Source organism: Thalassophryne amazonica, chromosome 6, assembly GCF_902500255.1.
Source record: "Thalassophryne amazonica chromosome 6, fThaAma1.1, whole genome shotgun sequence".
Taxonomy (NCBI): domain Eukaryota; kingdom Metazoa; phylum Chordata; class Actinopteri; order Batrachoidiformes; family Batrachoididae; genus Thalassophryne; species Thalassophryne amazonica.
Genome location: NC_047108.1, coordinates 38,866,104 through 38,879,351, shown reverse-complemented (window position 1 = coordinate 38,879,351; position 13,248 = coordinate 38,866,104). Strand labels below are relative to the sequence as shown.

Here is a 13,248-nt window from a genome sequence, read left to right as displayed (position 1 = left end):
AGGATGTCAGTAAGACAGACAATTTCTACACAGACATGTACTAATTCAGTGAAGTAAACTGTTACTTTCTAAATTATTTCACAGCAGCTATGTTCTAAAAGTGATAACATGGTCAGAATCCACAGTATTTTGTTGGAATTTTGTTGCAAAAGAAAAACAAAGTAAGAGAGATGGTCAAGGTAGGTACACAGTGTGTGAGTGCGTGTGTGCGTGGTCTCACGTTCACCTTCTTTCAAGAAATAAACCAAACATAATTTTAAGAACCACAAAATATTTTTCTCTCTAGATAAGAAACTAAATCTCTTACATCATTTATAAGTCAAACATTTTTACAAATGCAGGAAACCCATGGACAGTCATTTTCTTTTCAGATTTCTTACCGTCAGGCTTCTCAAGTGCAAGATAACTGCCTGTGATGTATTTGTTCACCAGCGCTGACCTTCCACTTTTAAGACTTCCCAGAATGCCCTGAAAAAAGATGGAGAATGAAATATTATAGCATAAAGTTGATTTTTGGGGTTTGGGTATATGCAGGATCACAGTAAAGTAACAAACACTGTGAAGTGAGTAAACACCAACCTTTGGGATGCACATCAGTTTGGCCTGTCTGGCATTCTGATTGATGGATAGTCAGTTTTAGTTCTGTGTATTAAGGTGGGCTCAGATTTCATGAATGGCCTACATTTTTGTGAGTGGTCTCACAGCAAGAACACCTTGCCTCAAGCCCAATGCCTTAACCACTAGACCATCACCTCCTCTCTCCAAATATCCCTTCTACAGGTTTCATTTGTATTGAACATCCATCCAGCCATCCATTTTCTATACCCGCTTACTCCAATTAAAGGTCACGGAGTGGGTGGATCCTAAAGTGCCTTTCACACCGCACGTGCGATCATTCTGCTGCATTCGCTCGTATTTTTTGCAAAAGTGGATGCGTCTTGACTCACAAAGGTGATCAGACCTTAAAGAAAATAGCACAGTGCTGTTTCATGTTTCTTTATAATTTAAGAAATATATTTCTTCACTTGTCCCACATGAGGAACATTTCAACATTTGTTTTGCAGAAAATCTTGTAAATACTGATGCACTTCAGAACTTTCAGTGATGGAGCTGAACACCAAAACCTGAAGTCCAGAAGGAAGAAGAGAACATCTCTGCTCTTCAAAATGTGAGGAAAGTGTCTCCAAAAACTCCACCAAGAGGTTTAAGCTGCAGAGGAGACCTTCATCTGGTAAATGTCCTGAGTCCAGCTCACCTGTCACCTCTGAAAACTCACACCTGCTGCTTCAAAATAAAACAAAGGCTTTTTAAAGAGCAACAATTTTATTATTTGAGATAGCGGTTTCCTTTTATATTTTAACATTAAATTAATGAATCATTAAACATGTCCATGAAGTCAAAGTTCAGTCAAGACACTTGCACAGGTAGAAGCCCCATCTCATTGTGTATATTTCAAAGCATTTACAATCACTAGAATAGCCATATTCATATTTTAGTAATTACTCTGTTCTGATTACCACATTACAAGCAATCACATAGTCAATGAGGATGTAATTAAACGTGGAAGTGACTAAATGTAAAATTACTTCATCATGAGGTTTATGTCACATTGATAAATCCTAATTAACAGACACACTGCAGTCATTGTTACTGTACATCGTCTCTTGTTGTGTTCATAACAAATATTTATATTTATTTACGGTGTCTTTTTTCCTAGTTGAAATGCAGATATGAATGAATGAATCTACCAGACTTAAAAATGTACACATTACTTTTCATACCACTTTATTTGTTGAATTCAATATCATGTTAATGAAGAAATAATCTAATCTGAAACAACAACAACGGACACGTTATGGTTTTAATTTACAGATAAACACCAAAGATGTCTAAAGAATTTTTTCTTACTTAAAGCTATTTTAGTTAAAAGTTGCTAATTTAAGAATCATGTTTTAACTTCAAAATGTACAGTAATCAGAAATTAATTAAGGTAAAAAGAAAAAAAAACATTTGTAAGGATTTACTTTATAAAACTGCTCTGTAAATTAGGAGTTCTGATGCTCCTCTGATGCATTTCTGCACTCTGTCATCTTATGCTTCATTTCTATTGGACACGCAAAGCTATGTCACAGCGCGCAGTGGTGAAAAATGAATTGGGTTGAACTTTGACAGCGGTGAGTTTGATATCAAGTGGTGGTGTGTGCTCCCGGCGGAGCATCGCGCAAGCTCGGTTCTCATTGAAAATAATGGTTTTTTAGAGAGATGTGCTCGCTTGGTGTGAAAGGCCCCTTATCCAACAATCTCAGGGTGTGACGTGGTGCACACTGGACAGGATGCCAGTCTGTTGCAGGGCCTGTGTTGAACACCCACAGAAAATCATGCATCCTGACTCCCTTGACCAAGATCAAACATGACAACTGGTGAAAAAAGGCACCAGCAATGTAACCAGAAATGGTTACTTTCACTTTTATGCACACGTTTGGTCTGAAGTAATAATTACACAGTACACATTCACTTCAAATTCAGAAGTGATTTATACTCTTCACTGAAATTGCCTGTCTGGCATATCATTCTAGAGAAACTTCTGTTTTCAATGCCCACAATTATCTGTTAACACCTGCATGTAGACATCACAACATGTACATATCAGCATAATAGGCGTGGGACCTCAGCCGAGTATTGGCTTGTTTTAATTTGACATTCTACTGGTAACATTCAGTAATAAACACCTTTTGCTGATGTTTCTCCATATGTCTGGGTAAGAGGTCTAAATTCAGAAAGATCTCTGTGAACCACAGGATTTGGATGAATGTAACAAAGAAAAAGCTGTTGGTTCAGATGCTGAATCATAAGGGCCGCTCAAAAATTTGAATATTGTGAAAAAAATTTTGTTAGTCAGTTATTTCCAAAAGTGATTTTTTTTTTTTAATAAATTCTAGTCTCATCTACTAACATAAACAACAGGTTGGTCATTGTTCGCAGTATCCTACAGCAACCTAAACTCCTGATGGACATTTATCATTAATGCAAGTACAACAGAGTTTTTCAAAGAGTCACACACACACACACACACACACACACACACCTTTAATCACTTATCCAAGATCAGGTTTACGTGGGAGGGCTGGAGCCTATCCCAGCAGTCATCTAGCACGAGGCGGGGTACACCCTGGACAGGACGCCAGTCTGTCACAGGGCCACATACAGACAAACAAACACATTCACACCCACACGCACACCAACGGACAATTTAAAGTTTCCTATCCACCTAACCTGCATGTCTTTGGATGTGGGAGGAAGCTGGGGCACCTGGGGGGAACCCACGCAAACATGGGAGAACATGGAAACTCCATACAGAAAGGCCACAGCTGGGAATCAAACCCCATGACCTTCTCTCTGTGAGGCAACAGTGTTAACCACCAATCCACCATGCTGCCTGCAAAGAGTTACCTATAAACTAAAATGTTTCAGGCTACAGGCTACAGCTCCACAAAATAGAGAAATAATGTATCTCAAAATATTTGAATACTTAATTTCAAATTTGAATACCTCATGGTGAGTTAAGCAGTATAAATATCATGAATATGTCAGTGAGCTTCAGAACACACAACCACAATCATGGGGAAGGCTGGTGACTTGACAGTTTTCCAGAAGACATTCACTGAAACCCACTGCAATCAGGGTAAGCCACAGGAGATCATTGCTGAAAGGGCTGGATAGAAGTGTTCTAAAATCTCCTGGTAGATGGCTGCATTGACTTTGGACTTTGGAAATGGCTGAAAGAGTGCTGTATCAAAACATATTCATGGAAAGTTGACTGTAAGGGAAACATACATTAGCAAAAGTTGCACAAGCAACAGGAATGACCACAACCTTGAGAAGATTTTCAAGCAACGCCAATTCAAGAAACAGGAGATGGACTACAAGTGTTGCATTCCTAGTGTCAATCCACTCCTGAACCAATGTCAGAAGTGTCTTATCTGGGTGAAGAAGAAAAGAACTGGAGTGTTGCTGTTTGTTTTATCAAGTCCAAAGTCAACGCAGCCAGGAGATTTTCGAACACTTCCATCTGCCTACAAGTTTTATATAGTTGCCGATTTCCTTTTCCAGTAGGACTTGGCACCTGCACACAATGCCAAAACTTAACTGCCTTGCTGACTATGGAATTACTGTACTTGACTGCCCCCGTAGACAATACCTCCGATTGGTCCAGTGAACCAATGGAAATAATTTGACAAGCTAATGCTTAACCTAGGCTCATGTGTCATACATCACACTGACAAAGTGAGGAACCTTAGGGTGATTTTTGATCCTATGCTGTCCTTTGACTACACATTAGGGGTATTACGAGGACTGCTTTCTTCTACCTTTGAAATATAATAAAGATCGTCCCATCTTGTTTATGGCTGATGCAGAGACCCTCTCCATGCATTTGTTTCTTCTAGATTGGACTACTGCAATGTTCTATTTTTTGGTTTTGTTGTGAAAGTGTTGGAACACGGACCCACAACAGGGGGCGCAAATGAACGGACAATGGAGGAAGTCAAATAGCACTTTTACTGTTGTGAAATAAGCACAACAAGCACGACAGATCACAATAGAAAATAATAAAGTCAATTCACAAAGGTGTCATGTGGGCAGGCTCGAAGATAGAAGACGTCTGTCCAAAGCAGAACCGGAACCACACGATTTCCTCCGCCACCGAACCCCGGGGATACTGGAGCCGCCAAGTCCCGAACTCCCAGGTGGCCACTGCCTCCGCTTGTCGGATCTGGTACTGCTGGTGAGGAACAAAAACAGTTAGATGTGGGTGCGTTTGCACCCAGCAACACGGATGGTGAAAAAAACCACCTCCACCTCTTGTCAGGAAAATGTGAGTACTTATCAAAAAAAGGGTTCAGTACAGTCTCCAGCTGCAAGTACTCACCAACCACTGTCAAAACACAAGCAACAAAGTCACTGTCTGAAAGACAACACAACGGCTGAGTTCGTTACCTCCTCGGTAGAACGATATCTCGGCAAAGAGGTGGAGATGACGTCTTGCTGATATACCGATGCAGATCAGATGAGTGGTGACAGCTGTCATAGGTGATGAGTGTCAGCTGTCACCCCGGCTGCTCCTGTGAGGCGGCAGCGCCCTCTGGTGCCTGGAGCCCGCACTCCAGGCAGGGTGCCCTCTGGTGGTGGTGGGCCAGCAGTACCTCCTCTTCAGCGGCCCACACAACAGGTTTAGCATGGTCCAGCATTAGGGGGCTCCAATTGGTTCAAAACACTGCCGCCAGACTCTTGACACGAAGCAGAAAGTTTGACCACATTACAAGCATTTTGGTGTCTCTGCACTGGCTTCCTGTCTCTGTGAGATGAGATTTTAAGGTTCCTCCCTACGAGGTCTGTCAATAAAGTATAGGTCCTTTTTATTTTTTTCAAAAACTATATGGATTTCATTCATATGTTTTTACATCAGACATGCTTGAACCCTCGTGCGCATGTGTGAGTTTTTCCACGCCTGTCGGTGACATCATTCGCCTTTGAGCACTCCTTGTGGGAGGAGTCGTCCAGCCCCTCGTCGGAATTCCTTTGTCTGAGAAGTTGCTGAGAGACTGGCGCTTTGTTTGATCAAAATTTTTTCTAAACCTGTGAGACACATCGAAGTGGACACGGTTCGAAAAATTAAGCTGGTTTTCGCTGAAACTTTTAACAGCTGATGAGAGATTTTGAGGTGATACTGTCACTTTAAGGACTTCCCACGGTGCGAGACGTCGTGCAGCGCTCTCAGGCGCCGTCGTCAGCCTGTTTCTAGCTGAAAACCTCCACATTTCAGGCTCTATTGATCCAGGACGTCGTGAGAGAACAGAGAAGTTTCAGAAGAAGTCGGTTTCAGCATTTTATCCGGATATTCCACTGTTAAAGGAGATTTTTTTAATGCAAGATGTGCGAACGGATTGCAGCGTCGGCTCGCAGCCGCTGCAACACTCCGCCACAGGAAAAACACCTCCGTTGGAAGCCTTAAGGACAAGTTGGAACATGTCTAGCTGTTAAACAATTTCTCATATACTCACTCCACTGAAAGCCATCAAAAGCCGCCTGGATTTTACAAATGGTTATCAACACGGAGGTGTTTTTCCTGTGCCGCTGCACCGCGCCGGCTGCGTCCTGACACGCGGACCCGTCCGCGCAAAGCGCCAGTCTCTCAGCAACTTCTCAGACAAAGGAATTCCGACGAGGGGCTGGATGACTCCTCCCACAAGGAGTGCTCACAGGCGAATGACGTCACCGACAGGCGTGGAAAAACTCATGCATGCGCACGAGGGTTCAAGCATGTCTGACGTAAAAACATATGAATGAAATCCATATAGTTTTTGAAAAAAATAAAAAGGACCTATACTTTATTGACAGCCCTCGTATTTTAGCGGACCTAGTCAACCCCTACGTACCGGCCCAGGCTGTGGATTCTCAGGGCGCAGAGCTACTTTGTGTCCCTAGGGTGAATAAACAGTCTGTGGGCCACAGAGCTTTCTCTTATCATGCCCCTGTTTTGTAGAATGATCTCCCTGTGTCAATAAAACAGTCAGATTCTGTAGAGACTTTCAAGTCCAGACTTAAGATACATTTATTTTCCCTTTCATATGGCTAGTATACTGGCATAGTATGTTACTATGCTTCCTACCCTTTTAAATTCATTTTATTAGTAAACAAAGCAGGTCTCAGCCTCAACGTTATCTAAAGTTTGGGTCTGTTAGTGAAAATTAGGGCTAGTGGCCGGCGATCACCTTAGTATTTCTTCTGCTTTCCCGTGGCTTAATGCTGAGGGATTATACCTTAAGTGTAGTTTTTCTGGCCGACTGATTCTGTTTTCTTTTTCTATCTGCCGAGACGCGGCTGGATCCATGTGCTGGATTGGATGATTTCTGTGGCAAACACAGGATGGACCCTGCTGTAGGAACAGTTCCAATGAGTGACTCAGTGTCCCCGATGGTGGACTGGACACCTGCATGGACTTTCATCAATTGTTGTTCTGTTGTGTTCTTTATTGTAAAGATTTTTGGTAGAATGGCCTAAGCAGAGGGGCACCCCTTTGAGTCTGGTCTGCTTGAAGTTTCTTCCTGAACTCATCAGAGGGACTTTTTCCTTACCATTGTCGCCTGTGTGCTTGCTCTTGGGGTTTGTAAGGTTAGACCTTAAGCACCTTGAGGCAACTTTGTTGTGATTTGGTGCTATATAAACTAAATAAACTGAACTGAAATGGAACATTTTAGATTATATGTAATGAGTTTAGAATACAAAAAAATCACTTTCTAAAAAAACTGACAAAAATATTGAACTTTTTTCAACTATATTCTAAGTTTTTGAGATGCACTTGCATATATTTATATTTTTAACGTAATATATTATACTATGCTCAACAGTACATGTGCTTCCAGGGAGGTTCTGTCAGCTGACACACACATGCACACCCTACTCAATTACTGAACTGGCTGTAGCAGCAACACAGCGGAAACAAAGCTGATACATGTTGTGCTGCAGCAACTCAGCAGCTCAGCCACCACATGCATATGCATATAACCAAGCCGTGTAAAACGGGTTCAGTCAGCTGGATGATTCTCTGTGGATGGTTCATGTTCAGCCATGTCTGTGTTGCCAACATGTATGACAGGATTGTCACTAGCCTACCGTGACCATCAGTAGGACAAGTAAATATACTACATGAAGATGACAGAAGGTTTGGGGTGTAACCACAAATTCAGGAACGCCTTTGAGGCCTTATTTGCACTCTCAAAGACCCTTTTGTTTAACATGTCATAATATGACAATTCATGTTTACTCACCTCCAGCAAAGTGGACATGTTTTTAACCCTGCCATTTTAATTGGTTCTCTGTCTGTATTTTAGAAGGATTATTCAAAAACCTGCTGAAGCAGGTTTAAATTTGTTTTGTTGGGAGGGGGGAGAGAAGCCATTAAATATACTGCATTTTCCTAAATCGAGGCCCCAGGATTTTTTTTTTTTTTAACACTTTCTGATTTAGAATTGTTATTCAAAAAAATGAATTCATTTAAAAAAAAATGCTGAACCTATTAAGCTTAGTGGATGGGAGGGACACTGGGCCAAGCTAAATCTCATTAAATTTTGGAGTGGATCCAGATAATGGACTGGCTGCAGAAGTTGTTTGTCAGCTGAAAAAGACATGAACAGATTTCCGTCACATTTAGTGGAGAGGTCAGCCTGTGGTCAAGGAAGAGTTTATTACATTTTGAGCCAGATGTAGACCCAGGATCATTCTGAATTCATATTTTTATTATATCTACCACTGATGTTAACAGTATTTATGTGTTGGTGAAACTGTGCCCCAACTGTACTTCAATTTGTTTAATTACAGATAAACAGAGGACTGGTGGGCTTTGGCTGAAGTATGCACTCTGGGTGCTTCCTAGTTTTCTAACTGAACTGATGTTATGTTCACATTACCAGATGAAGTGTCTCATTTTTTCCCCACCTGAGTGTCACAAGTCTGTAAAAATCCCATTTTCTTTGATGTCCTAGATCTAGTTTATGTCAGACTGTGTTGGTGTGTGTGTGTGTGTGTGTGCAAAGGGTTTTCTTTGAGCCCTTGCCACAGCTGTGAGAGTCTAGCGTCCACCCATAACTAGACAGGCAGTCATTAGTGTGCAAACCTGCACTCACCGGCCACTTTATTAGGTACACCTGTTCAACTGGTTGTTAACACACATAGCTACACAGCCAAAGGCCAGAGTACTTCAGAAAACTGCTGATCTACTGGGATTTTCACACACAACTATCTCTAGGGTGTACAGAGACTGGTTCAAAAAAGAGAAGGTATCCAGTGAACGTCAGCTGTATGGACAAAAATGCCTTGCTGATGTCCGATGTCAGAGGAGAATGGGCAGACTGGTTGAACGGGCAACTGAATGATGCCATCATGTCAATATGGTCCAACATCTCTGAGGAATATTTCCAACACCTTATTGAATCTATGCCACAAATAATTAAGGCTGTTCTGAAGTATAAAGGGGTGCAACCTATGAGCAAGGTGTACCTAATAAAGTGGCTGATGAATATACATCTAAAACCAAAACTACCTGCTCATCCACTCAAAAGGAAAAAAAAAAATCATGAGCTATCATCTTATCCCAAATGTTCATAGTTCATATTTTCATTCAGAACCAACATTTTCAGCAAATGTACAAATCAGTAGTAAAATGGCCCTTTTTCCCCCTAAACTTAAAGATCTGCTCCACAAAGTGTGTTTTTTGGAGGTGTTTCTTTTCACAGCACACTGTGTGACATATGCAATGTCACCATAATACTTTTCTCACAGTGTTCTAAGATAGAGGGCAGATTTCTTTGGAATAATAATAATAATAATAATAATAATAATAATAATAATAATAATAATAATAATAATAATAATAATAATAATAATAGAAAATTAGAAAAACAATGAATGCAACTGCTGAAATGTAAGAAAATCATGTTACTGTTAATGATGTTTATTTGATGCTTGATGACTTGAGGAGGAGACGGTGTTCCGGTTGGAAGCGAGGAAACAAATGGATATCTTTTTTTACAAGGAGCACATAATACAAGATTTATCTTCTTTCCGTTCCTTTTTGTTCATGTAAAATGGTTATGTAAGTAGGTAATGAATGAGTGAAATGACATGAATTAATAATAATAATAATAATAATAATAGAGTCCAACGATCACAATGACACATGGCTGATAAGACAACCAAGAGGTGAAAAACAGAGTCCCAGTAAAATAGACTACAATCAGCAATATTGGTCCCCACTCTTGGGGCCACCCTGTTATGTGAAAATGCTCCAAAATTTAGTGGCTTTTTCCTTGGTCCATGCCCCACCTCTCCACCAAAGTTTATAAAAATTGGTCTAGTAGTTTTTAAGAAATCCTGGTGTATGTCATGGTGTTTTTCAATATTTTCTATTTGGCAATGCCAAAGGCAGTAGGGGTGGGAGCAATATTGTAACAGATTTGTCTCAACCCTCTCCTTAAGGTTGATGAAAGCTATTTCATTATCAGCCATATGTTGATTAGTCTTAACTCCAACGATCCCTTAAACCAATTTGTGGATTTTAATGAAACTTCACACAATGGTGGCACAAAACATGAAAATATGAAGGAAGTTCAAGATCAACTTCAGTTTATTCTTTGGCTAAAGGGCAATTTGCGTGATGAAGACATGAAGGAATAAAGGCAAATAGTTGGTCTTCGAAGGGGTCATAATTACACTTTGGTTGTAGTTATCTCCACTTGCCTACAGGTAATGCATGATTATAGAGGATGAATGAACCCACCCATTCATCTCCACTTTTGCTGTTTACCACAGAGAATAATAATGTATAAACAGATCTGTTGGGCTCCACCAGTTTGTTAATTCAGGTATTTCATCACAAAAAATTTACGAGCACAGATATAAAATACATGCGTGCAGAGTGGTATAAATTTGAAAGCTTGCTGTCAGATCTCTAGTTTTGTTTTTGAGTCATTCTGCACATAAACCATCAAACAGACGCAGGTGTAAATGTGTTCTCTTCAGTGGAGGCAACGAAATCCAGTAACACAATCCAGTTCAGTTCAGTTCTGCTTTTTGTCTTACCAGTCTGAGCTCTGGGATGGATCTGCTCAAAGTCCACTCCTGGCTGTTGGAAATGTGTACTGCAAACAGAGACAAACAGTGAGTGAGTGATGACCCAGAGAGATTCATGTTTCTCAAGATGTTGAGTTAAAATGGCCTATAGGACAGCAGTAAATCACAGAGCTGCTGTTAATGAATTTAACCTTTCAAGTCTCAGCAGGAATCCAACAAAGTGCAGCTACACCTCTCCTTATCCACTTGACTCTCCTTGTCTCCTAACTGACTGACAGCTTTGTGGTAAGGACCATATACAACCCCTGGCAATAATTATGGAATCAGCGGCCTCGGAGGATGTTCATTCAGTTGTTTAATTTTGTAGGAAAAAAAGCAGCTCACAGACATGACACAAAACTAAAGTCATTTCAAATGGCAACTTTCTGGCTTTAAGAAACACTATAAGAAATCAAGAAAAAAAATTGTGGCAGTCAGTAATGGTTACTTTTTTAGACCAAGCGGAGGGAAAAAAAAAATGGAATCACTCAATTCTGAGGAATAAATTATGGAATCATGAAAAACAAAAGAACGCTCCAACACATCACTAGTATTTTGTTGCACCACCTCTGGCTTTTATAACAGCTTGCAGTCTCTGAGGCATGGACTTGATGAGTGACAAACAGTACTCTTCATCAATCTGGCTCCAACTTTCTCTGATTGCGAGGGAAAAAATATGGACTCACTCAATTCTGAGGAATAAATTATGGAATCACCCTGTAAATTTTCATCCCCAAAACTAACACCTGCTTCAAATCAGATCTGCTCGTTAGTCTGCATCTAAAAAGGAGTGCTCACACCTTGGAGAGCTGTTGCACCAAGTGGACTGACATGAATCATGGCTCCAACACGAGAGACCTCAATTGAAACAATGGAGAGGATTATCAAACTCTTAAAAGAGGGTAAAGCTGTTATGTGTCGGACGCAGCTCGGAGAACCGACCAGCGTTTGAAGGACCCAGTATGAAATAAGCAGAGCACGGTACAAAGGCTAACTGAATTTAATACATAACAGTGATCATAATAATAATAAAAGGTGCGGTCTGGCGTGGTGCGCTCCCAGCAGCGCTAATGGTCCAGAGCCAGAAGCTGTTTCGGACCCAAGGACCCCGCCGACACCCCCCAGGTGGCCGCAACAACCGAGTCTGTGAAAGAAGGAACCATTATGTGAGTCCACACTCTACACACAGAACACTTAAAGGTGTACAAACAGCAAACACTTCCTGGCTTGATTACTGATCAGCTTCCAACCTGCAGGCATGGAACATCCCGTTCACAAATCACCACCGCAGTGGAAGCTGATACATGACTAACATACAGCTCAATACAATAAGGTGTGAGGGACACCACATTTACTGACTGTATAACTGTTAGTCACAAAATCCAACGTACCTCAGGAAGTGTGCTGACGAGCGTGAGACCTCACCCTCTCCTCTTTCACAGACCGTGCATCAAACCTGGACATTCTCAGCGTCCGCTGCTGATGAGATGGCTCCCAAGACGACGATCTCACCCGTCTGGTCACAAGGTCGAGTCTCTGGCAAATGCACACTGTGCACTTCAGTCTTAAATGCCAACATACTCCAATCCCTCCAGATGCACCTCAGCTGTGAGTCCTGACGAGTCGCAGGTGATCAGGGTGAAGTCCTAACAGCCTCAGCAACACAGCCACTCAGTCCCAAATGCATGCCACCTGGGAGGAAACACAAAAGGCAAACAAACCGGCAGCCAGGCCCCCCCAGCCATACAACAAAAGCATCACACAATGTTGCAAAAGATGTTGGTTGTTCACAGTCAGCTGTGTCTAAACTCTGGACCAAATACAAACAACATGGGAAGGTTGTTAAAGGCAAACACACTGGTAGACCAAGGAAGACATCAAAGCGTCAAGACAGAAAACTTAAAGCAATATGTCTCAAAAATCGAAAATGCACAACAAAACAAATGAGGAACGAATGGGAGGAAACTGGAGTCAACGTCTGTGACCGAACTTTAAGAAACCACCTAAAGGAAATGGGATTTACATACAGAAAAGCTAAACGAAAGCCACCATTAACACCTACACAGAAAAAAAACAAGGTTACAATGGGCTAAAGAATAGCCCATTGTGGACTGTGGATGACTGGATGAAAGTCATATTCAGTGATGAATCTGGAATCTGCATTGGGCAAGGTGATGATGCTGGAACTTTTGTTTGGTGCCGTTCCAATGAGATTTATAAAGATGACTGCCTGAAGAGAACATGTAAATTTCCACAGTCATTGATGATATGGGGCTGCATGTCAGGTAAAGGCACTGGGGAGATGGCTGTCATTACATCATCAATAAATGCACAAGTTTACGTTGATATTTTGGACACTTTTCTTATCCCATCAATTGAAAGGATGTTTGAGGATGATGAAATCATTTTTCAAGATGATAATGCATCTTTCCATAGAGAAAAAACTGTGAAAACATTCCTTGCAAAAGGACACATAGGGTCAATGTCATGGCCTGCAAATAGACCGGATCTTAATCCAGTTGAAAATCTTTGGTGGAAGTTGAAGAAAATGGTCCATGACAAGACTCCAACCTGCAAAGCTGA

The 13,248-nt window shown here is 41.2% G+C and overlaps 1 protein-coding gene across 5 annotated transcripts in view; it reads right to left on the bottom strand.

The window, feature by feature from the left end:
- agap2 (ArfGAP with GTPase domain, ankyrin repeat and PH domain 2) overlaps window positions 1-13,248 on the bottom strand; it is a 111,156-nt gene that overhangs the window by 46,833 nt on the left and 51,075 nt on the right. For all 5 annotated transcript variants that reach the window (XM_034172019.1, XM_034172018.1, XM_034172015.1 and 2 more), the window contains exons 2-3: window positions 10,636-10,694; window positions 381-468 (exon numbers count right to left, since the gene is read on the bottom strand). In XM_034172019.1, the coding sequence (XP_034027910.1) occupies window positions 381-468; window positions 10,636-10,694 (147 nt within the window). The remainder of the gene's footprint in view (window positions 1-380; window positions 469-10,635; window positions 10,695-13,248) is intronic.